Source organism: Callithrix jacchus, chromosome 18 (genome assembly GCF_049354715.1).
Source record: "Callithrix jacchus isolate 240 chromosome 18, calJac240_pri, whole genome shotgun sequence".
NCBI lineage: Eukaryota > Metazoa > Chordata > Mammalia > Primates > Cebidae > Callithrix > Callithrix jacchus.
The window spans coordinates 22,720,720-22,747,437 of record NC_133519.1 but is presented as its reverse complement, the minus strand read 5'-3'; the positions used below and the strand labels follow the sequence as shown (position 1 = coordinate 22,747,437).

At 35.5% G+C, this 26,718-nt stretch overlaps 1 protein-coding gene and 1 pseudogene across 2 annotated transcripts in view; one reads left to right on the top strand and one right to left on the bottom strand.

Moving 5' to 3' along the window:
* XPR1 (xenotropic and polytropic retrovirus receptor 1) overlaps positions 1-26,718 on the top strand; it is a 233,740-nt gene that overhangs the window by 36,067 nt on the left and 170,955 nt on the right. The window contains exon 2 of the mRNA XM_002760310.6: positions 16,162-16,213. Coding sequence (XP_002760356.1) covers positions 16,162-16,213 — 52 coding nt within the window. The remainder of the gene's footprint in view (positions 1-16,161; positions 16,214-26,718) is intronic.
* Positions 8,795-9,343, bottom strand: LOC108588983 (large ribosomal subunit protein uL23 pseudogene; annotated as a pseudogene). Its single transcript, XR_001908110.4, has one exon. The product of XR_001908110.4 is annotated as a large ribosomal subunit protein uL23 pseudogene (transcript).

Sequence of the window (26,718 nt, the reverse complement as noted above, 5' to 3'; positions counted from 1 at the left end):
AAAAGAATGCGTATGCAGTTGTCATTGGGTAGAGTATTATGTGTATGTCTACTGTCTGGTTATTTTATCTATTATTGGTCCGGGGGATATTGAAGTCTTCAACTATTATTGTAGAAGTGTCTGTTTCTCTCTTCAATTCTGTTAATTTTTGCCCCATATATTCTGGTAGTCTGTCTTTGGTGTATAATTTTTTTTTTTTTTTTAGGAGACGGAGTCTTGCTGTGTCTTCCAGGCTGGAGTGTAATGGTACAATCTTGGCTCACTGCAACCTCCACCTTCTGGGTTCAAGCGATTCTCCTACCTTAGCCTCCTGAGTAGCTGGGATTACAGGCATGTGCCACCGTTTAGTAGAGACAGGGTTTTACCATGTTGGCCAGGCTGGTCTCGAACTCCTGACCTCATGTGATCTGCCTGCCTTGGCTTCCCAAAGTTCTGGGATTACAGATGTGAGCCACTGCACCTGGCCTAGTGCATAAATGTTTATACAGTAGTTCCTGCTTATCCATGGGGGATGTTCCAAGACCCCAGTTGATACTTGAAACAATGGATAATACCAAACCCTATATGTACTATGTTTTTTCCTATACATATATATGTATGATGAAGTTTAATTTATAAATTAGGTACCGTAAGAGATTAACAATAATAACTAATAATAATATAGAACAGTTATAACACTATACCATGATAAAAGTTATGTAAATGTGGTCTTTCCCTCTTTCTCAGAATATCTTAATGTACTATACCGCGGGTAAACAAAACTGCAGAAAGTAAAACTGGATAAGGAGTGACTACTGTAAATGTTACATTTTCTTGCTGCGTTGAACCTTTAAAAAATATATATATAATGTTCTTCTTTGTGTCTTTTAAGTTTTTCTTGACTTAAAATCTTTCTTGTTACTATTTGCACAGTCTATTTCCATCCTTTTACTTTCAATTTGTGTGTTTAGATCTAAAGTTGAGTGTCTTTTAGGCAGCTTATAGTTGGATCATGTATTTTTATCTATTTTGCCAATCTTTGTCTTTACATTGGAGAATTTAATTCATTTATATTTAAAGTAATTACTGATAAGGAGTAATTAGGTCATTTTTCTATTTTATATATTCTTTATAGATTTTTTTGGCACTTGTTTCCTCAAGTGTTTAGTTGATTTTTTGTAGTGAAACATTTACATTTCTTTGTCATTTGCTTGTATGTATGTACTGAAAGTATTTTCTTGTGGTTACCATGCAGAGGAGTACATTTAACATCCTTTAGTTAACGCTCTAATTTGAATTTATATCAGTTTAACTTCAATAACATATAAAAACTGCTTCTTTACAGCTGTATCTCTATCCCTTTCAGTTTGTAGATGTTCTAAAATTCCATTTTTATACACTGTGTGCCTGGAAACTTAAAATAATAATTCTTTTGAATGTGTTAGACTCTTAAATAATGTAGAAAACAAAAAATGTAGTTAAAAACTGTTGTTACAGTAACACTGGCTTTCATAATTGCCCGTATATTTATATTTATTGAGATCTTTTCTTTCTTTATGCAGCTCTGAGTTACTGTCTATGTTCTTTCATTTCATTTTGCAGGATTCCCTTAACTATTTCTTACAGGGGAAATCTAGTGGTAGCAAATTTCTTCAGCCATTTATCTGGGAATGTCCTAATTTCTCCCTCAATTTTGAAGGACATTTTTGTTGAATATAGGATTCTTGGTTGATAGTTTTTCTCTTTTAGGACTTTGACTATATTGGCTTGCTGACTTCTAGCCTCCAAAGTTTTTGGTGAGAAATCTGCTAATTATCTTTTTGAAGTTCGCTTGTATGTGACGAGTTGCTTCTTTTTTGCTGCTTTCAGGAATCTCTCTCGTTGAGTTTTTGACAGTTTGGAAGTTGTAATATATCTCAGTGTGGGTCTCTGAGTTCGTATTACTTGGAGTTCTTTGAGTTTCTTGGACATTTTTATTCATTTCCTACATCATATTTGGGAAGTTTTCACCCATTATTTTTTCAACTAGTCTCTATGTTTCTCTCTCTCTCTCTTTTCCTTCTGGAACTCCTACCATATGTATGTTGGTCTGCTTGGTGGTATCCCATAAGTCCCTGTTCAATTTTTTTCTTTCTGTTCCTCAGACTCAGTAGTTTCCATGGTCCCATTTTAAACTGCTTATTCTTCAGCTTCCTCAACTCTCCCTTTCAGTTCCTCTAGTGAAATTTTTATTTTAGTTATTATACTTTGCAGCTCAATAATTTCTTTTACATTTATTTTTATTTTTTGAGACAAGGTCTTACTCTCTATGGTCCGGTTGGAGTGTGGTGGTGTGATCACAGCTCACAGCAGCCTTATCCTCCCGGGTTCATGAAATCATCCTCCCTGTTCATGCCTGACTAATTTTTTTCATTTTTTTTTTTTTTAAGGGACAGGGTCTTGCTATTATTGCTCAGGCTGGTCTCAAACACCTGGGCTCAAGCAGTCCTCCTGTGTTGGCCTCTCATAGTGCTGTGATTATAGGCATGAGCCATCATACCTGGCTACTAGAATTTCTTTTAAGTTTCTTTTTTTAAGTTTTCTATCTCTTTGTTGGTATTTTCATTATGTTCATATATCATTTTCTTGACTTTCTCTGCATCTTTTCTTAGTTCTTGGGCATCTTTAAGATAGTTGTTTAAATTCTTTGCCTGGTCTGCCCTCATGTCCTTTTCAGATACAGTTGTTCTCTTCGAATAGATTATACATAACATTCTTGTTTCTTTGCATATCTTGTGATTTTTTTTAATTGAAAACTGGACATTTGAATCTAAAGATGTGATAACTCTGGAAATCAGATTATTTTGGGTTTACTGTTTTTTGTTGTTATTATTGTTTTGTTTTTTGTTGTTGGGAGCACTCTCTGTGCCAAGGCCTGAGGTATTAACACCTTCTTGGATTTTTTCTGGGCCTGCGCTTTTCCCTGGGCATGCATAGTCACTTTCCAGTTTTCCCCATATGTGCATTTACTTGTGAATGCCCTAGTCCTTGATGTATTGCACTCAAAAGGGGAAAAGAAAAATACAAAGGTGGGAAAAGGGTCCTTTAAATCCTTTAGCTGGAAGGGGATGGGTCTTGGAACAGTGTGGGGATGTTCAACATAATGGTCTGCCCCCCGGTCTGCACCTCTGATCAGAAGCAACAGTCAAGTGACTAGAACAGATTGCTGATGTTTGTACGACAAGGGTTGTGTGTGTGTGTGTGTGTGTGTGTGTGTGTGTTTGCCCGTCCTGGCTCCCATAGGCTGTATACAGGCTGCTCCAGGAACCTGTGCACAACTATCTTTTATGGAGCTGGGGGTGAATGATGGGTAGCTGCTACTGTGCTGAGAGCTGAAATTAACTGAGGTTAACTTGAGTTTACTGTCCTAGCCTTCCCTTGGAAGTTGCAAGCCTTCAATAGACTAAGAATTCCAGAATAGTTAAATCAGACTTTTGATTGGAGAGAGAGGTTTCTGTCAGTGAAATTTTTGACTAGGTGGGGGGACAGATTTTTGGTTATTCATACTCTGTCATTTCAGAATCTTCTCTCGCTTAATTTTTGTGACACCGTATATGCCTGTATTTTCCTTTTGCCCTTTCTGTTTTCTTTGCATTCCAAAAGATTATGTCCTTGGCCCATTCTTACTTCTGAGAAATTTAATCCACCTAGAGCCTAGGCAATTGCAAATCACATTTACATAGATGATTTCCACCTCTTAACTGTAAGTTCTTACCTACTGCTCAAATTGTAGATCTCTATTTTTGTCTGTCTACTGACCATGTTAATTGTTTTCCTGTGGATAGCTCAAGTGATTTGTCAATCCAAACTCTGCTTTTCTTTGCTCAAGTATTTTTTAAAATGTTTTTCCAGGTTGGTTATTGACAGTATCACTAACCATTCTTCTTTTTACCTTGTGCCTTAGTTTGTCAGGGCTGTTACTGTAAGAATAGTGTAGACTGGGTGAGTTAGAAACAAAGGAAATTTGTTTTTCACAGTCTGGAGCTTGGGAAATAAAATATCAAGGTGCCAAAAGAAACGTCCTGAAAGGACTAAGACACTTGGAGATCTTTAATTTCCTAAGATCATGGCCAGTTGTTTGCCTAATCTTTCTATTTTGCTTCTTGGCATCTCCTCTCTTTCCCATATTTCACCTATTTCATTTTTTTTTTTTTTTTACTGCTGTGACCTTAGTTTAGGCCTTCATTATACTTTGTTCACTATTTGAGAAGTTAACATATTGTTTGTTATTTATCTTTTTATACATGTCTTCTTGTTTGATTTGTCTTTGTTTCTCTAAAGCCTAAAATAGTGCATATAGTAGTTATCTAGTAATGTTATTGAGTAAATAAAGCTTAGTAACTTCCTCAATTATACTACATCCAGAAATATTTATAGTGTACCTCTTTTGTGCAAGTATTAATATAAGCAAGGTAGGTAAAACTCTGCCCTTACAGTCATATAGAGAAACAAATAACACAAGAAGTAATTAAAATACAAGGTAGAAATAATAAATGCTATTGGTGGTTTCAAATAGAGTATTAGAGGATTTCAGAAGAGGGAACAATGACTTCAAGCTAGAGAATGAGGACAAAGTACAGTGCTTTGAATTTGACCTGGATCTTGAAGGATGGTTAAGATTTACAAGATGGATTAAAAGATGGGGGTAAAGGGAAGGGATTCCAGGTGGAGGCAACAGTAAACAAAGGCAAAGATAGAAGAAATACTGAGGTCTCTCAGTATTTCTGAATTTATTTTGTTTTGAGGGTTTGATTATGAAAATCAAAGTGGTTTTCTCCATTTTGGAAGATAAGCCTAGAAAGGTAGATTGGACCATTCTGAGTGCTTTAGAGGCCACCACGGATGTATGGACTTTATTTTGTGGCCGTGAGGAAATCTTTGCAAGTTTTGGGGCAGGAGAATCAGGCTGCTGGTTTGGGAAGATTGATTTGGCAGCATTTGGTAAGATGTGTCAGGGAGATGAAACCTCATAGATGGTTAAATCAGTTAATAGTTTAAGTAAAAGAATAGGAGTAATGAATGCAAAAGAGGTAGTTGTGGACTGAATCAGATCTGTATATGCATGAGTGGAAAGAAAATGTAATAATGTTAATTATACTAGGACAGTGATTTTTATTTTCCTCACGATGTATCCCAAGTGTCTAGAATAGTGCCTGGCACATAATATATTCTTTTTTTTTTTTTTTGAGACAAGAGTCTTGTGGTGTTGCCTAGGCTGGAGTGCAGTGGCACAATCTCAGCTCACTGCAGCCTCCACCTCCTGATTCAAATGATTCTCCTGCCTCAGCCTCTGGAGTAGTTGCAATTATAGGCGCCCGCCACCATACCCAGCTAACTTTTGTATTTTTAGTAGAGACGGGGTTTCACCATGTTGGCCAGACTGGTCTTGAACTCCTGACCTCCTGATCTGCCCGCCTCAGCCTCCCAAAGTGCTGGAATTACAAGTGTTAGCCAACATGCCTGGCCAATATAGCCTTAAATATTCGTTGAATGAGTGAGACTGTTTTGACTGAGATTGTTAATCTGGTGTGATTTGGATACTCATGATGACATTAACAGAAATAAAGAATATGGAAGAGCAAGCTTTGAGAAGAAAATGAATTGAAGTTTGAACATTCTGAGTTTGTGTTACCAGACATGGCCAAAGATCTAGGTTCAGGAGATACCTACATGGAAAGAGTAAAAGCCATGTCAGTAAATGTCAGAGAATGTTAGTGCAAAAATTCGTTAAGTATGAATATAATATGACACATTCCAAATTAATTCCTATTACAAATTACAGATATTTTATATATTTAATATACATTTAGTTGAATCAATTCAATAAAAATTTAATGTTGTAAGAACTTCTCCATATTGAATTGCCTCTAGGAAGAGGCAGTAGACTGGGTACTTTTGAATTCCATAAAAATGAGTCAGGCTTAATGCTTCTTACATACTCTAGGCTTTAGATTGTTAAGTATGTACAAGAGTACATTATCTTAAACTTTAATATATTAGGCTGCGAGTGTTAGAGTTTTTCTTGGCTTCCCAGATTATTTCTGTCATCAGACCCAAAGCTAGGTAAGTATATTTGTATTTTGGGATAGAAATGAAGATGATTTAGTTTGTTGTTTCTTTGTACAATGCACATGAATTGCTAGATGTCCTCTTTTGAGGTTTATAATTTGATTTACAAAACTGTCCTGTTATTTTAGTATTAGGAAAACATTTCTAACTTTTAGACGATGAGACAAAGAAACCATATTAGATATATTGGACTTGTACATTCACCCAATATTTCTGGGGAAGTATTTAAGAAGAGAATACAAAAAGAGGAAATGGAAACTGGAAAAGATAATTGGAGAATATTTCTAGGTTATTGTAGATGAGCACCACATTTAAAATAATATATTCAAATTTTATTTTTCAAGGTTTGCATTTGGAAAGGTTGTTCAGATAAAAAAAATCTGATATAAATTTTATTCAGTTGTGAAACATTGTTAACAGGGGTTATGACTCCTTTAAGGTTTATGAGAACAAGTATTCCTTGCCCCTTCTCTTCATATGCTTGCTTGTTTTATTGTTTATTAATCCAGTAGATTGTAAAATGCTGACTTTGACTGTTGAAGTGAATGAGAGCAACATAACAGATATTTTGTTGATAATCATCATAATATTTATAGAATGTTATGTATGAAACTTAATGGTTAGCTGATAGGAAGTAGGAGTTTTTCTAACTTCTGATCTCCTTTAAATGGTCTGTGAAACGCATTTGTGCATTGGAAAGGAGATTAGAGGTGATCTAATATGGGTTTTTAAAAATGAACAACATAAGAAATTTGTTCTCATTGAATGTTAACAGGTTAACTTTTAACTATACCCTATTTATACAAAAAATAGATATATTATACAAAATTTAAATAATTTTTAGATTGAATAATATAATTAGGATACATTATTATGTAAATCATACTTGAACTGGGATCTGCATATATTTTCTTTGGAGTCTGTAGGTTTTCTATGAGAATGAAAGTTATCATATGTTTATATCAGCAATTATCTAAAAATAATAGGAATATATTTTATATCATGTATATCAGGGTCCCTAACTCCTAGGCTGCAGACTGCAACTGGTCCATGGCCTGTTAGGAACCGGGCCACACAGCAGGAGGTAAGTAGGGGGCCAGTTCGTATTACCGCCTGAGTTTCCATCAGATCAGCAACAGCATTAGAGTCGCATAGGAGCTCGACCCCTGTTGTGAACTGTACTTTTTATGAGAATCTATCTGGGGTGGAACAGTTTAATTTCCTGTGCCACCTGGGTCTGTGGAAGAATTGTTTTCCATGAAACCAGTCCCTAGAGCCAAAAGGGTTGGCGGCCACTGGTCTAGATGACTATTTAATAAACCAGTAATACCAGTAGATTGCAGCACCCATGTGTATGCTTGTTTTGCTATATTGGTTCCAGATAGAACTGTGCTACTATATGATGAATTTATAAGAACTGAGATACATCTCATGCATAAATGATGCATTTGTGGACAATCCAGGGTCAAATAATGTCACAGGCCATTGTGATGTAAGTTTTACGATAGTTCATATTCTATTAGCTAACATTTTTTGTGCATTTTCTATGTTCTAGGCCGTGTTCTAAGTGTTCTTCATGTATGATCATAAATCAAACTTAATATTGTGTTTTAAGAGTTTTTATGATATTCCTTATTATAGTCTTGTGTGGTATGTGCCGTCACTATTCCTGTTTTACAGATGAGGGTGGTAAAGTACAGAGAAGTTAATTTTTCCAAGGTTACATAACTTTTTGTTGTTGTTGTTTATTTGTCGCTCAGGCTGGAGTACAGTGGCGTGATCTCAGCGCACCACAACCTTCATCTCCTGGGGTCAGGTGATTCTCCTGCCTCAGCCTCTCGAGTAGCTGGGATTACAGGCGCCTACCACCATGGCTGGCTAATTTTTTAATTTTTAGTAGAGACGTAGTTTCACCATGTTGGCCAGGCTGGTCTCGAATTCCTGACTTCAGGTGATCCACCTGTCTCGGGCTCCCGAAGTGCTGGGATTACAGGCATGAGCCACCTCACCCAGCCAACTTTTTTTTTTTTTTTAAAGAGACAGGGTTTTGCTATGTTGCCCAGGCTTGACTTGAACTCGCGGGTTCAAATGGTCCTCTGCCTCAGCCTCCTAAGAAGCTGGGCCTTCAAATACGCAGCACCATGCTTGGCTAAGAGTTAGTTTTCATACATGTTGTCTGACATTATAGCTCCCAGCCACTCTGTTACGCTGCCTCACTGTAGAGACAAGTGCTTATAGAATTACATCACATTTGATACAGTAATATAGCCATTCCAGGTTCAAAAGAACATGTATATTGGCAGGTCAGCACCACATTCACGTTACAGTTTGAGATTTAGTTTCAGCAAAACACCATCTTTTTTCCTGTAGTGGTAATGTTGTTGGTTGAATTTTATTGGTTGTGGTTATCTTTGGATTCAGTTTGTAAGATTTTACTGTTATATGTACTAGGTTGTTATAAGTACTAGGAGTTTGTCCTAGTTTATGTTTATATATATATTAACATAAATATATGTTAATATATATATTTTTTATATTTATATATTTTAATAACTTTATATAAACCAAACCGTATCTGAGACATGTCTTAATCAATTTAGAAGTTTATTTTACCAAATTTAGGACATGCCTAGAAGAAATAAACATACAATCACAGAAACAGTCTGTGGTCTGTGCCTTTTTCCAAAGATAACTGTGAGGGCTTCAATATATTTTTTTTTTTAATGGTGAAAAGATATACATATATTTAGAATTAGCCAGCTGGACTGTTTAGATGATCCCAATTTTGTTTGCAACATCCAAAGCATCGTAATCAGGAGCCAGTCGAACATATGCCTTCTTCTCTCCATCAGGCCGAATCAGGGTGTTGACCTTGGCCACATCAATGTCATAGAGCTTCTTCACAGCCTGTTTGATCTGGTGCTTGTTGGCTTTAACATCCACAATGAACACAAGTGTGTTGTTGGCTTCTATCTTCTTCATGGCAGACTCAGTGGTCAGTGGAAACTTGATGATCGCATAGTGGTCAAGTTTGTTTCTCCTGGGGGCGCTCTTCCGAGGATATTTGGGCTACCTTCGGAGTCGCAGTGTCTTGGGCCGCCGGAAGGTGGGTGACGTGCAGATCTTCCTTTTTTTGTGGCTGTGGACACCTTTCAACACTGCCTTCTTGGCCTTTAAAGCCTTCGCTTTGGCTTCGGCTTTAGGAGGGGCAGGAGCTTCCTTCTTCGCTTTCGGCGCCATCTTGTGAAAAGGGTCCAGGGCTTCAATATTTAAAGGGGAAAAATGGGCTGGAGGAGAAAGAGGGAGAGTATGGTAATCCCAATGTTGCAAGAGAAAAGGAGCAGACAGGGAATAGTCAATTATGTATTAGTCTCATTCTCAGTAAAGCAGCACTTTACATAAGATGAGATGAACCTGTGGAGATATTTTAACCTTTTATCTGTAGCTATTTGCCAAGGAACAAAAGGAAAGGCCTTTGCTTGCATTTACTTAGCTTTCAGCTTAATTTTTTTCTTTTGGCGTAGTGAATTGGGGTTGCAAGTTTTTACTTTCTTTTCAGAATTATAACAAATCATTTAACAGAAATTAGAGTAGGGATGCTGTTGTAAAGGATTGCTTTTAATACTTTGGAAATCAAAGAACTCATGTAATGAATATGAAAATATATATATTTACTGTACAAATTCAGGGTTTTATATAAAGTGTTAGATTTCCTTAAACAGCATGAGTTGAGGAAACTTAATTTGTTGTTTTGTGATTTGTATGTATTGCTTCCAGCCGGCATGTGGTGTGGGTTAGTTTGCCAGGCATAGGCAAACAGTACATAGGTAATATAGACAATGCTTTAGAGGGTTTTCTTCCCCGCTAGTTCCTGATTGGGAACTATTCTCTTGTCATAGGCATAGACTGATATCTTACTTGCGGAGTTCTTTTATAGATCATTACTACCAAAAATATAGGCCCTATTTATCAGATGAACACAAAGTAGTGAGAAGCAAAAAGAGTTGCCTACGATTTCTGTGAGATTTGTCTTGACTTAAATGAAACCTTGATTCAGTTTTATAATCAGAATGAAGACTATCATCATTTTTCTCCTTATAAAATTCAAATTCATCTTCTTAAAAATTTAATTTGGAAAGGTTTCCTTTTCAAATTGAATTTATTTATATTACATGTCAGATATTCTACTTAGTGTGCTTTGTTAATCATCTTCAAAGTAATTTCTCCAGAGAAGGAATACTTTTGAATTCAAAAACTGTATTTTGAGCTCCTACTATGTACGAGTTACTGCACATCATTGGTGATTCATTTGGCTCCTGATAGCATTATTTAATTTTGCTGTCCATTCCTACTACACCCCAAAAGTGGAAGAACTTCATTCAAACATTTGAATCTCTGATATTATTTGTTCCCATGATGATTTATTTCTGTAACTGTTCTCAAGCTGGATCAGTTTATTCCTTTCTCCTTATATTTTTCTAGTACTTTTTTGTTTTGAATTTCTAGAGATTTACTCTGCTTTTAGTCTTTCGTTCATTTACCTTCTGGAAATATCCTATTGAGGAACCAAAATATTACCACCACTCTATACTTGTAGAGGACTTCAATGTAAAATTCTAATGTGGGTACAAAAATAAATGTTTGATAAACTCTTCTTGACTGACTTCTTATTTTGGTCTGGCAGTTAATGTTCCCTGAGACACATGAAATTGTAAAGAAAATACTGAGTATATATATACTTTTTAAGAAGAGGTTTTATAATTTTTGTCCTATTCAGCCTCGTATTTACAGAGTATTCTTAAACATGTCTGAATGTTGAATTGATATGTTTAAGAATTAACACTCTGTAAATATGAGGCTGAGCTTCAAATGTAATCTTAGAAAAGATGTGGTCCATTAGTAAACGTTTTCTCATATGGTCACTTTGTGGTGTGGTGTTTTTTGTTTGTGTGTGGGGGTGGGATTCTGGTTTGAACAGAATAGTATGATGTTTGGTGACACCACTTCTGGGACCAAATGTGTTACTGTTTTTGTGACACCAGAAACCAACTTTCTACAGCATCTGGGTGTCCAACAATTGAGTTCAGTTTTGACACTGACTACCTGGAGATAGTACAGACCCTGCAGGTTAAGGCCTTTGTTTCATAAGACGGCTTCTGTTAAGATGCCAGCTGCAAATGGGATGCCCAGGCTTCTGACATTTTGTAATCACCCAACTGGTTCTCCTTGCCCATTGCCTAGACAGAGCCAATTTGTTAAGACAGGGGAATTGCAATAGAGTAAGAGTTTAATTCACATGGAACTGGTTATACAAGAGACCAGAGTTTTATTATTACTCAAATCAGTCTCCTTGAAAATTCAGGAATCTTGAGTTTTTAAGGATAATTTGGTGGGTAATGGGCCAGTGAGTCGGGAGTGCTGCTTGGTTGGGTTAGAGATGAAATTATAGAGATGTTGGAAACAAATGCTTTGTGCCATAAAGAAGAACTAGCACTCAGGCAAAAAGTTTTCTCAGCACGGCAATTTACTTCTGCAAAAGGGTGCTGCCTGCATTAGTGATGATTGCAAGAGGACACTGAACAAAAGAGAGAAGGGGTTTTTATCCCTAATGCAGTTCCTGTCTGTGTGTCCTTCCCCTATTGGCTAGGGTTGGACCACACAATCTAAGCTGATCCTGGTTGGCTAAGCCTTAAACTCTTCTAAATATGGTTAGTGTGTAATTTGTAACAGAAGGAGGGGGTGGGAGTGGTCTGTACATTATGGTGCAAGGCATGTCTGGACATGCCTGGGCATGTCAGGGTGCTACTAGAGCTGGAGGGTGGTTTGCAGGCTAGAAACAAGAGAGTATAAGGAGGTTGGGCTTTTGAGCAAAGGATAAGAACATTACACACTTAAACCTTTTGAAGAGGAATTTATTATTCCTAACAGAAAGTTGAAGCTGTCCACTTGGTGTTGAGTCAGTACCTGAATGCAAGACCAGATGAACCAGTTTATCAATCTGGGTGGTGACAGCTCAGAGGACAGGGTCTGCAAAATATCTCAGGCACTGATCATATTTTTATAATCGTGATGTTATCCCCAAGAGCAATTTGGGGAGGTTCAGAATCATGCAGCCTCCAGCTGCATGACTTCTAAACCATAATTTCTAATGTTATGACTAATTAATTAGTCCTACAAAGACAGTCTAGTCTCTAGCAGGAAGGTAGTTTGTTTTGGGAAAGGGTTATTATTGTCTTTGTTTCAACATTGCGTTATAGATTACATTCCTCCCAAAGCTGAGCTGTAAACTACATTCCTCCCAAGTTAGTTTGACCCTGGAATGAACAAAGACAGCTTGGAGGTTAGAAGCAAGGTGGAGCTGGTTAGGTGAGATCTCTTGCACTGTCATAATTTTCTCAGTTACAGTTTTTGCAAAGGTGTTTTCAATTTCTGCCTGTCTGACTACAAATTTGAGGATTCCCATGATCCCCACCTCCAGGTTTGATAATTTGCTAGCACTACTCTCAGTACTTAGGAAAGCACTGTGCTTACCATAAAATATTTATTATAAAGGATGCAACTTAAAAACAGCCTAGTGGAAGCGATGCATAGTGCAAGACGTTAGGATGGGGATGGCACAGAGCCTGCACATTCATGTGTTCATTAGCTTGGAAGCGCTCTGAATCTTGATGTTTAAGGGTTTTTATGGTGGTTTCATTACATAGGCACAGTTGATTAAATCCTTTTTATTAGTGATTGAACTCAGTCTTCAACCCTTCTCCCTTCTTCAGAGGTCTGGAGGTGTGGCTAAAAGTTCTAATCCTCTAATCACTTGAGTTTTCTGGTGACCAGCCATTATCATGAAGCATCTAGGACCCTTACTCCCACTTCCTCCCATTAAGCTATCATAAGCATATAAAAGACAGTACATTCCAAAGGTTTTTGGAGCTCTGTGCTGGGAACTGGATACAAAGACCAAATACTGATTTTTTTATTATACCTCAATTGCATTATTGTATTGCTTCAAATTCTGTATGAGTAGTGAATATTACTGAATGTTATTGGATTTAAGCATATGTGACATTAACAATTTTTGTACATACATCATTTTCCATTTTTGTACATTCAACATTTTAATAAAACTGGTTAAAATGCTTTGGGAGGCTGAGGCGGGTGGATCAGGAGGTCAAGAGATCAAGACCATCCTGGTCGGCATGGTGAAACCCCGTCTCTACTAAAAATACAAAAAATTACCTGGGCATGGTGGTGCGTGCCTGTAATCCCAGCTACTCAGGAGGCTGAGGCAGGAGAATTGCCTGAGCCCAGGAGGCGGAGATTCCAGTGAGCCGAGATCGCACCATTGCACTCCAGCCTGGGTAACGAGCGAAACTCCGTCTCAAAAAAAAAAAAACTGGTCAAAATGAACAAAATTGCACTGATTTAAAATTTTTATCTTTTTTGGTTTCATTGGAAATATTTTACTGTATATTATTAGGCTTGGTTAGTCATGGATCTGACAGTTTGGCCACTAGTCTGAAGCAAATAGTAAATTCACTTGGGAAGAATGTAATTTACTAGACTTGAGGGCCCGCATTCTTTTCTTAAAAAGAGTGGGTTACTCTGGAAGTTTACTTCTTCCTTTTTGGTATTTATATGCTTGAATATTTTTGCTGGTTCTGGGAAGTGATCTTTTTGCCATCAGAGGACATTTGGCAATATTTAGTTTTCACAGTTGGGGTGTGGGAATTGATACTGTTATCTAATGGGTCTCTAGATGCTAGGGATGCTACTCAAAATTCTGTAAGGCACAGAGCAGCCCCCCACAACAAAGAATTATCTGGCCCCAAATACTAATGATACTGAGTTTGAGGAATCCTGCTGTAGGCCAGTTTGTGCATCATCAGTGTTTAGATGGTATTTAAAGCTTTGAAGCTATGGATGTCCTCATCCACTTAATTGATTTTACCATTTTGATAGATAATAAGGAAATATTTCTCAATCCTGTTCCCCAACAACTTATTAAGAGATTAAACTCTAACCATCCAAATTACCTAAATACCATTAGCTAATCTAGAGTGTGGTTTTGGAAAACAAAACAAAACAAACTATAAACCTATCCAGACTTTATGGTCCTAAACCCTTAGGGAAGACTTTCCAGATCTCCACTGAAAAATGCTTTAGGACATTGGTCTGGGAAAAGATTTCACAAGTAAGAACTCAAAATCATAGGCAACAAAAGCAAGAAAGAAATAAATAGGTTTATGTCAAATTACAACACTTCTGGATAGCAAAGGAAATAGTATAATGAAAAAAGAACCTATAAAATGAGAGAAAATATTTGCACACTACTCACACTACAGGCAATTAATATCTGGAATATACAAGGAACTGAACCATCTCAACAACAACAAAAAAATGATTTAAAAATGGGTGAGTGATCTGAACAGACATTTCTCAAAAGAAGACGTGCAAGTGGCTAACAGCTAAATGAAAAAAATATTTAACATTACTCATAATTAAAGAAATACAAATCAGATCCACAGTGAAGTATCATCTGTTAGGATGGCTGTTACCAAAATGACAAAAAACAAAACAAAACAAAAAAATGCTGGTAAGAATGCAGAGAAAAAAGAAGTCTTATACTCTGTTGGTGGGAATGTAAACTAGTATAGCTACTATGGAGAACAGTATGGAGATTCCTCAGATAACTGCACATGGAACTGTTAATACGGTATGATTCAGGAATTCCACTACTGGCATTTATCCAAAGGAAAGGAAGTCAGTGTACCAAAGAGACATCTGTACCCCTCTGCTTATTGCAACACTGTTAACAATAGCCAAGATAGGGAATCAACCTAGGTGTCCAACAACAGATAAATTGCTAAAGGAAATGTGGTATATATACACAAAGGAATGTTATTCAGTCATAAAAAGAATGAAATTCTATCATTTGTGATGGCATGAATGGACTGGAAGACATTAGGTTAAATGAAATAAGCCAGGAATGGAAGGTTAAATACTGCATGTTCTCACTCATATATGGAACCTGAGAATAGTTGATCTCATGAAAATAAAAAGTAGAGCAGGGGATACTAGAGGCTGGGAAGAGAAGAGGACATTGGGGAGGATAGGGAGAGATTTGTTAAAGGATACAGAATTACAGCTAGATAGGAGGAATAAATTCTAGTGTTCTGTACCATTGTAGGATGACTATAGTTAACAATAGTATATAGTTTCAAATAGCTAGAATGAGGATATTGAATGTTCCCAACACACAAAAAAAATTATAGATGTTTTAGATGATGGATATCCAAATTCCCCTGATCTGATCAGTATATACCTTATGTATTGAAATATCACCATGTACCCCAGGCATATGTACAGTTATTATTTGTAGGAAATATTATTTTTTTATTTATTTTTGAGATGGAGCCTTGCTCTGTCTTCTGGGCTGGGGTGTGGTGGTGCAGTCTTGGCTCACTGTGACTTCTGGCTTCCTGGGTTCAAGTGATCCTCCCACCTCAGCCTCCTGAGTAGCTAGGAATATAGGCGTGTGCCACCACGCCTGGCTATAAAAAATAAAATTTTATTTAAAAAAGGATTCAAGATGAAAAGAGTTCTGGAAAATGGTTGCACAACGATGTGAATGTACTCAACACTATTGAACTATGAATTTAAATATAGTTGAGAAGGCGAATTTTATTTTACATATTCCTTGTTACAATTTTAAAAAGATATTGTATCCAGTTCTTGATAGTTTCTTATGCAGTCTTCTAGTTTATTTCTCTAGGACTTTTGTTCTGTGTTTTTTCTTAGTGAAGAGGGTTTATAATCTCTCATGTGATTTTTCATTCTTTTCCAGGTGTTCCTTAATTTAAAGTATACAAATTAGCCCTTATCTTAAAAACTAGACAATACTGGATTGATATGAAAGTATAATATGTGGATTTTAGCTTATAAATGTTAATTGAAGTATTTCTCAATTTGGGGAACTGTGTGGTCACTGAATATTGAAAAACAATTGTTTAGCTTCAGATACTTTGAGTATAAAGCTTACTCATGATTTCATATATTCTTTTTCTTTCTTTCTAATAGGCTTTCAAGGATATGCTGTATTCAGCTCAGGACCAGGCACCTTCTGTGGAAGGTAAGATGAATTAACCCTTAAGTTTAATCACAGAAAATCACTTTTTAAGGAAAGATATTTTGTACTGCGGAGTATAAAACTAATATGATAACCTGTCCTATTATATAGGTCTTTTTTCTTTTAATAATATATATTGTGATTATTTTATATTTTATTCTAAATTTTTCTCTTGTCTAACTCCCCTTTACCCTATGATGAATATTTTACTATGTCCTTATATCACCTTAGGACTGTGAATCATATATATTGGTGTAGTCGTAAGTTTTTCTGTGTCATGCTTCCTTCTCACAATATGTTTTCTTCCCTTCCTCTCCCCTCATCCATAATTTATGCAACACATCTTTTCCTTTCTATATATGTCGTGCCTTTAGACTGGGACCAGTAAAACAATGGAGAATGTTTACAGTGAATGTGTGTGTAAGCATGTTTATATATACATGTGTACATGTTCTGTGTCAGTAAATAGGAGCTAGTTCAACAACTGTTCTTGAGGGAGAATGTTCCTTCTGAGGCTAGATATTCTTTTAAAATTCCACATTCCAATCTTTAAATCAGATTTTTAAAATGAGTGTTGAATACGAAAAAGTACATATGGAGAATATTCTAGGTTGGATGTACAGGATAATATCTTTATGAGACAACAATTCTATGAAGTTATTCTAGTGACAAGCTATTAGAGGCTTGTTCTCATGACAACAGATGCTGAAGCTGTTTAATAAAACTGTAGATTTATAGTTAAAAGTTTCATTTCATCAGTCATGTAGAAATACACACCTCTTACCTCAAACCATTCTGAATTAAAAATGTATTTCCTCTGAACATCCAAAAGTCTTTTCCTTTACCATGTTAAGTCCGGCATTGGCTGTTAGTTTCATGTCACTGAATTTTAGACTATAATGTATTTAATTCTCTAATATTTATCTCAAGACACTTAAGGTTTATCAATATGTTTAGTTTTTTATTGGATTATCTCTTATTTTATATGCCATAAAGAATACCTCCTTTAGTTATTTTAAGTATATAAGAAAAATGAAGTTCCATAGAAGCTGAACTGATTCCTTACCCTGTATAACTTGCTTTAATATTGGTTCTCTTATTTTACTATTGTTTGTAACAAAGATACTCTGAGATAAATTGAAAATTATGATGATATTTATTCATCCTTTTTATGCTGGAGCACGTTTCTACTATTTTTTTAATTTACTTTCAGCAGTTATTACAGAAAAACTGAATTTTGTGAAAGTATGCTCAAAATGACAAATACTTATAGCTAGGAGCCTTTTCTTTTTCTCATTATTCAGAGACATTAACTTCTTTGGACCATTTCATAGAGGAAATATTGTAGGAATATGTATTACTTTCACAAGAAAAACATCACACATTTTTTCTTTATACTTTCATGTAAATATAATGTAAAACTGTGTCAATTCTTGTCTTTTTAAACCTGAATTTTTTTCTTGAAAGAGTGGAGAATTGAAGATATTGTCAAGTGGTTTAAGGAAACAGTCTATATAGTATTGAAGTTAGAAAAATGTATTAAAGAGAACTGTAATTCTCTCATTTGCATTACGATTTTATATTATCTCTTATATGATATTCAGTTTAAATGACAATCATTTCTATATCTTATCCTTGCTATTCATTGTGTATTTTTAGGCTTTTGTTTAGCAGTTATTTATAAAATAATGCAGCATATGCAGTTTTCAAAGAAGTCCAAGAGAAGGCTTTAAACTTGTAACATTTTTAAAGGAAAAAGATATTTGGTAGGAATCTTTTTTGAATATTGCCTTTCTCTCTTTATTCTCCTTTTTTCCCCCTATACTTTAAGTTTTAGTATACCTAAAACCTTTGATGCCAGAGAACAAGTTTCTTTTTACCTTAAAACTGTAGTATACCCTAAGTAGTGGCTTTCAGATCTACTGAACAACTCAGCTCCTCAATGGGGAGGGAGTCTTTTTATTTCTTTAACGAATACCTACATTTGGTCCCCATTCTAAACCCGTTGAAATAGTATCTAGGGGTGGAGTCATTTGTATTAATGCATGATATTGATATTGATTGGTATTTTTATATTCTCCCCAAAGTGATTCTAACATATAATCATATATAGCCAGCATTGAAAACCCCATCATAAAATCTTAAATTATCTTAGATTAGTATGATTAATGCTAGCCTTCTCTTGGATAATAGTGAACCAATAGGTTTATAGACTTCTTGAGTTCATTGATAGTTTGATTTTTTTTAAAAATCAGTATAAGAGTATTTTTCCCTTGTTTTTAATATCTAGAGGACATTTGTTTTTTAAATGTTTATTGAATTAAACCTAAGTATAGCTGTACCAAGATATTTAAATGACTTAAGTGGTTATAATCATAATTAGAGGTAAAAAACATTTTTTCTGATTTCCTACATAAGATATGTTATAGTATAATGAGTAGCCTCCACATAATATCATACTCCTCCACTTTTGTCTAAAGTGGGCTGGATTTATAATTATAGTCAAAGAAAGGTGACTTAAAATGGATTATTTAAGATTGAAATGATTTGTCTGATAAAAGTGTATTAGATAAAAGGCACAATATGTGAAAGCTTTTTTGACAAGAGGTTGAACACAGATACTTTTTTATACTAGTGAATTACTACTTTCTTCTTAATAGGACATATAAAGCTGGTACCTTTACTTCGTTGATAAAGTAGGCTTTTCCTCAATTAAAAGTAAATCAACAAAACAATTTCAGTATATTGAGAAATTATGTTTACTTTAGTTTGCTCTCTATTACTCAAATAAACTTATTCAAATTCCTAGTTATTTTGTTTCGTCCTTTGAGAGTGAATTTCATGAATCAGTTATATATTGCAAATTGCAAAAAATATATTTAAAATAAATATATTTTATTTTTATAAATAACAATTTTATTGTTATAACTAGGAAGTGCTCATATTCTGAAATAATTAGATAAGGACTTACTCTTAGGCATTTCTTTTCCATTTATATATAAATATATATTTCTTATATATTTCATTACCTACTCTCCTATATAATGGCTGGTATTTTTGTGTAACCATTTACATTGGAAATATATGACTGAGATGTTGACTTAAAATTCTGAGTTGAAGATTATACAGTAGATTTTTTTTTTTTTTGAAACAGTGTCTTGCTCTGTCACCCAGGCTGGAGTACAGTGGCACGATCTCGGCTCACTGCAACCTCCGCCTCCTGGGGGTTCAAGCAGTTCTCCTGCCTCAGCCTCCTGAGTATCTGGGATTATAGGCACCTACCACCATGCCAGTCTAATTTTTGTGTTTTTAGTTGAGACGGGGTCTTGCCATGTTGGCCAGGCTGGTCTTGAACTCCTGATCTCAAGTGATCCACCTGCCTCAGCCTCCAAAAGTGTTGGGATTGTAGGCATAAGCCATTGCACCCACCCTATTGATTTTTGAAATAATGGCCTATTTAAATTTTTACTATTTTGTTATCCTTTTCTGCAGAAAGACTTGTAGATATAGAATACATGGCAGTTAGGGAATGAAGGTGACTAGAATGGTGGGGTTTTTATGGTTCTTGATATCAGTGAGTATACTACCTCTTGATATTTGTGACAAATTAAACTGCAAACTGGAGGTTTCCATCAATGCATCAGTCAGTCATACCTTAATAATCAGGGTTGTTCTGAGGCAGGATAATTTTTATACTTATAGATTAAGTATAACAGAATTCTTACATATAGTACCCATTTGGCATTATAAGTGTCAAGTTTTACCTTTTTTCACCCCCAGTTTGGTGTCTCAATAATTTTATGGAATTAATCTAGTTTGATAAACACTCACATCTTGCATCTTTTTTTTTTTAAATAAACTGTCTTCCCACATTTCCAGGATACTTTTGAAGTCAGATATATATAAATTATGTGCTGCATTTGGTTAATCTATTTTATTTTTTCCTTTGAATTAATTTCAAGGAATGCTTCAAACTTCATTTTGTGATATTCTTTTTTAAATGTAACTTTTGTTTAAAAACATTGTTTTCTACTTTTTATTTGTGATGGAAAAACATGCAAATCTAACAGTCAACATAGGTCACAAAACTAAGAAATTGATATTTCTAATGGAAAAGGACATTATAAGATCATTTTGCTTAGCCTTTGTTTTAGATATGTGCTATCTCAGATCACCTTAAGGTTGCATGACTCAGTAATGACAGTCGGGATTATTAATGCTCTATTTGACAACGAAAGAGAATTCTGGAGATTAATATAAAAAGAGTTTTTAAAAAATGACTTTGTATTTTTTTCCAAATGATAACTTTTAACAGAATTTTAATTGGACATTTCATTGTATGTCTATTTTTAAAAGATGTAAGAATTTTTTAAAAACATTACTTTGAAAACTACTATTTAACTTGCTAGAAAAAAGCAAATTGTATCTTTCAGTAAATTTGTCTCCTAATTTTTTTTATTACTTCATATAGTTCCCAGAAGTATTGGGGAAGGTTTATAGAATAAGATGGCACATATTAGATAACAATAGTTACAGAGCTTAGAATAAGGGAAAAATGAAGATTAGTGAGAATAAAACTAGAGTAAATTTAATGCATAGAATAGATGCCATGAGGATTCTGGAACAGAAAAAGAACATCAGGCATAAACTAGAGAAATCTGGGTAATATATAGACTTTAGTTAATAATAATGTATCATTATTGGTTCACTGATTGCGACAAATGTACCATATTTATATAAGATGTTAATAACGACAGAGGGGCAAACTGGGTTGAGGGAATATGGGAACTCTCTGTACTGTCTTTGCAACTTTCCTGTAAATCTAAAACTATTCTAAGGTTAAAAGTTTATTTGGCCAGGCATGATGGCTCACACTTGTAATCCCAGCAGTCTGGGAGGCCAAGGCTGGCGTATCATTTGAGGTCAGGAGTTTGAGACCAGCCTGGGCAACATGGTGAAACTGCATCTCTACTAAAAATACAAAAACTAGCTGGGTGTGGTGGTGCATGCCTATAATCCCAGCTACTCTGGAGCTAGCTAATGAATCAGAATTGCTTGAACCCGAGAAGTTGCAGTAAGCCGAGACTGTGCCACTGCCCTCCAGCCTGAGCGACAGAGTGAGGCTCTCAGAATTTTTTTTTTAAAAGTGTATTTAAATAAAATAGATACCATAAGGTTTTGTGTAATTGACAGAATGTAAATTCAACTCTGAATTTTCAGAGGATAGAAGAAGACATTTGATGCAAGTGAATTTACACCAGTTTCTCAGAGAAAGTAGCTTTTATGAACATGAAATTGGAGAGAAAATTCTTCCTTGTACTCTCATGGAGAGTCTTTTGTTTCTGTGTTGGATAGTATTTTCAACAACAGTTTTACAGAAAGCGTGACAGTGAGTTTAAAATACAGTGAGTTTAAAAGGCTGCTTCTTGTAATCCAAGGATATAATGTAAACATTTATTTCTTATTTATTTTTTTGAGATGGAGAATTGCTCTGTTGCCCAGGCTGGAGTGCGGTGGCATGATCTCGGCTCACTGCAGTCTCCACCTTCCAGGTTCCAGCGATTCTCCTGCCTCAGCCTCCCAAATAGCTGAGCGTACAGGCATTTTTTTGAATGCCTAGCTAATTTTTGAATTTTTAGTAGAGATGGGGTTTCACCATGTTGGCCAGGCTGGTCTCAAACTCCTGACCTCAGGTTATCCCCCCGACCTCAGCCTCCCAAAGTGCCGGGATTACAGGCGTGAGACACTGCGCCCGACCGTGTAAAAATTTATTACTGTGTACTACAGTTTACTGCAATTCCTAAATCTGGTTCTAAATCATAAGTGCCCATGATTTCACCTTCGACATTTCCCCCATTGTTTCCTAGGCTCCAGTCACATTGCCTGTCTTTCTTTACCTAAATCCGGCCAAGTTTCCTCTTGCAGTCTAATGTGGCCACTTAGTCACTTTGTGTTACATCACTCTAGTTTATTTCTTTGCATAGCATTTGTTACTTTCTGATATCGTATTTTAAAAATTGACTTATTAATTCTCTTTCTGAAGTGTTAAGTCGTGTAAGTCTCTTGTGACTAGTGATTATGACTTTTTTAAAAAAGTGTTTTGTATCTAGTATCTGAAATAGGCACATGGTTTACATATTTACTGGACACGTCATTGAGTAGAAATAAAAGTGAATCCTTTTCCTCATTCCTTGATGCCAAAGTAGGAAAAGGGAATAAATTAACCTAGCTTGCTTCTCTACGTGTGTGTGTGTGTTTTAAAATTTTTTCAAATTCTCTTGATCTATTATCTTTAGATGAAGGATTTTACCTGTCGGTTAGATGGCCAAACATATTGTTAGTAGTTGTTGTTTTACAATACTGGAGTTTTAATTTCATAAGGTATAGTCTGAGATGACACATATAGTATTTTTTTTTAAAAAACTAGTAGAGGAGCAGATGATACAAGGTCATAATTTTAAAGGTTTTTTGTTTTTGTGGCATCATGTTTTGTTGCTGAGAAACTATATTTTATAAAGCATTGAGAGACTGTATTTTTTCAACACGAAGTGGTTTCTTTTTGTTTTGTGTTTTATGGTTAGTATGCCTCCTTTCAAGGATACATGAAATAGGCATAGATTTGAAAGCCCATATGTGAGTTGTTAGAAGATTTTTTGACTATTTAAATTAAAATGGACAGACCTATTGATTGAGTTTTCCTTTTATATTTTGCTTCTGTTTTTATCTTATAATGCATTCCTTTTGATGGAGAGTGTACATAGTTAATATTACCCTAATTCATCTCTGACTCAGTTAGCTTAATACAGCTATCTGACTTTCTGAAATTGGATAAATAGAGTTAAGGACATAAGTAACTGGCCACCACACTACCCTCTGCTTTTCTGCTGTTTGTTCTTTAGTCTCCCTGTTCCCTCCCCAGTCTTATGAATAGGTTTTGTTAGAAGATTTTGGCTTAGGTTCTCTCTGCTTATTCTGCTTGGTTAGCAGATGTGTTGCAGTCTCCCTAAGCTCCTTAGAATTCAGTTCTTAGTAACACTGAAGATGAATATGTGCTTGTAAATTATTCATTCTTATTATATGCTTCAACGGACAGGGTCTACTTCAAGTATCTTCTTCCATGTCACCCCTGTCCCCAGATCCTTGTTTTAACAGATATGAGCTTGTTTTTTAGTTCTGGAAAATGGAAGGCTGAATTGCATTCCTAAAATTCATGAAGTGGTTTTTGCATTTATAGGATTACTGTCAAATATGTGCATTTATATAACATTACTTTTTCATATTATTTTAAATATTGTCCCCTCCCCCCAGTTTCTACTTTGTTATCCTGCATATTTATCTCTAAAAAATTATTTATATGACTTTTTGGACCTAGACATAAAATAACTTGGTGTTTATAATAGGCAGAGCTATATCTAGTCTGCTACATTTTCAGCTGGGCAATGTCAGGAGAGTAGCTTTTCTAAGTTCTACTGTTCTGTTAGTGTTGTTTTGTCATGAAGGGGTCCTAGTCATTTATTGTCTCTGCTTGAAGTTGGTTAATATTGCATGAGAAGATTATACAGGGAACTAGTAGTGAGGTTAACCCCAAGAATGAAATGATAGATTTATCTGTAGGCACTGAGCTTTGTTGTGAGAGCCATAAAGAAATACAGATGGCTAAGAGTGGAGGTTGAGACAAGAGCCAAGCCAACAAAATAATTGCCATCTCTTTAAGAATTATGTGTTTTATTCTGCATTAACTCCCCTTAGAAAGGATGAAGAGACCCGATTGATACTCAAAGTTATGTAATGGAGTTATTTCTGAAGGTTGTACCTTCTTAATCATTTGTTTAATGTTTACATTGGAAAATGATTTGCATATTCATTTGTATTGTGGAAATGACAACTTGTAGATAACAAGAACTATTAACTTCAAAAATGGACTTGTGTATTCTATAAAGATGCCACTAACCTCAGTCTAGTTTGCTAATAGGCAAGGTGTACTTCTGAAGAACAAATAGCATTGCTATTTGATTTGAAGAAATATCTGCTTCTCTTTCACAGAAAGAGAATTAGATCTAATTTAATGCTTCTTATTATGACATTAGCTAATGATATAAGTAGGTAGTAAAATTATGTTATGAAAACAAATACAGTTTTGAGTAGCATACAGGTAGGAAGCTGGAAGCAATGAAGAAATGTTATTAACACAGGTTTATAATCCTTTCTTTGTGACACTGTATTTAATGTATGTTTAGTGTTTAAGACATTTTATCACCTGTAAAAGTCACTAACATATAAAGTCACTGTTTCAGTTATCACATAGCATCAGAAATGAATTTATTATTATCAAATTTGAGAGAAGGTCATAAAGTAGTAAAGGGATAATGATAAAACATTAAATCACGGAACAAAAAAGGTTTGGGAATTACAAATGTAGATTCTACACTGTAGAGGAAATGATAACAGCAGATGAATCTGATGATTTCAGATAGAATTTCCTAAAGTAGACATTAGAAAGTATTAGCCAAGTATGGTTGCACACACCTGTAGTTCCAGCTACTCAGGAGACTGAGGCAGAAGAATTGCTTGAATCTGGGAGGCAGAGGTTGCAGTGAGCCGCGGTCATGCCACTACACTCCAACCTAGGTGACAGGGTGAGACTCCATCCCCACCCACCCCACCAAAAAAAAAAAAAAAAAAAAAAAGCTGGAGCAATCGTTGAAAGTTTAAAGTTGGCAGTTTCAAGTAAGGGAAGTTCCTCTTTGAGTTCTTGTCATTTTTTTAGGGAAGACCACCTTAGGTGTTTAGTAAAGAAACAGTAAGAAAGCTAGAAAGAAGCATAGGGAGTTGTGATCAGAGAGTAGTGGTTTTCCAGTACTAGGTATCATTGAATAAAAGAAAAATTCCTGCCATCAAAATGGAAGAGATGCTCTAAAAATCATTTAGAGTAGCAGTGACTTCACTTATCTGAGGCAGTATGAAGAAACAAGAGTTGGTCAGTAATTAGAAAAGTAGATAATCTCTTTTATTAGTTTCTTTTGGTTGCTGTAATAATTAACCACAAACATGGTAGCTTAAAATAACAGACATTTATTCTTCTCTCATAGTTTTGGAGGCCAAAATTTGAAATCATGGTGTCTGCAGGGCTACCTTCCTTTTGGAATTCTGGGGGAGAACCTGTTTTTTTTCTCTTCCAGCTTCTGGTGGTTGCTGGCTTTCTTGGCTTGTGGCCACTCCAGTTTATGCCTCTTTACCTTGTTCTTTGTCCTCTGGATATCTAAGGACATTTATCATTGAATTTAAGGTCTACCTGGATAATCCAGGATGATGTCTTCTCAAGATATATAATTACATTACAAAGACTTTTCCCCAATAAGATCACATCACGGATTCTAGGGATTTGACATAGATATCTTTTTTTGGTGGAGGGGAAGGGATGCTTCTGTGTCTACCATATTCTTAAAATAATTTATTTTTTGTTTTAGAGACAGGATCTTACTCTGTCATCTAGGCTGCGGTGCAGTGGCACAATCATAGCCCACTGCAGCCTCAAACTCCTGAGCTCAGGAGATTGTCCGGCCTCAGTCTCCCAAGTAGCTAGGACTACAGGCACATGCTACTGTGCCTGGATAATTAAAAAAATTTTTTTTTTTTGTAGAGACAGAGTCTCTCTGTGTTGCCCAGGCTGATCTTGAACTCCTGGGCTCAAGCGATCCTCTCACTTCCACCTCCCAAAGTGCTTGGTTACAGGCATGTGCTACCATGTTCATGCATTTACATTAAAAAAAATACTTTTTAATGTTCTTTATATTGTGAACTAGAGCTTGAGTTCCAAATGGGGCATTTGCTTCAAGTGTTTCTACCTGCTGTATTGTGAAAGGAGCAGTCAAATGGTGTCAAAGAAAAATTCAGGTATGATCCCAGAAAGTGAAAAACAGGCCAATAGGTATTAGTTAGACTTGAGTGTATAAAATATAGTAAAGGATCAATTATCTGCCTCTAGTGTGGGTTACCTGCAAAATATTCCAAGTTATCCCTCAAATTTATCTTTATTTCTGATATCCTTCCTGGGGGAAACAAAGACCACAAATCTCTTTTTAATACACAGGATCATTGTATTCCCCTCCCCCAATTTTTTCTGATTGTGGAACTTTTTAAAGACATACAAAAGTAGTGAGGATGTATAAAGAACCCCACTTTTCAGTAATCTACCTTTAACCATTATCAGTGGAAGGGCTAATCTTGTTTCATCCCCACTCCTGATTGTTGTACACACACACACACACACATGCACACACGCACACCATATTTTATCCATTCATCTGTTGATTCCATATTTTGGCTATTGTGAATAGTGCTGCAATATGTGTGTTGGTGCTGACATCCCTTTGATATACTAATTTCTTTTCTTTAGCTAAATAGCCGGTAGTGGGATTGGGGGATAGAGTGGTGATTTTTGTTTTTAGTTTTTTGAGAAACCTCCATACGTTCATTGTTCACAGCGGCTGTAGTAATTTACATTCCCA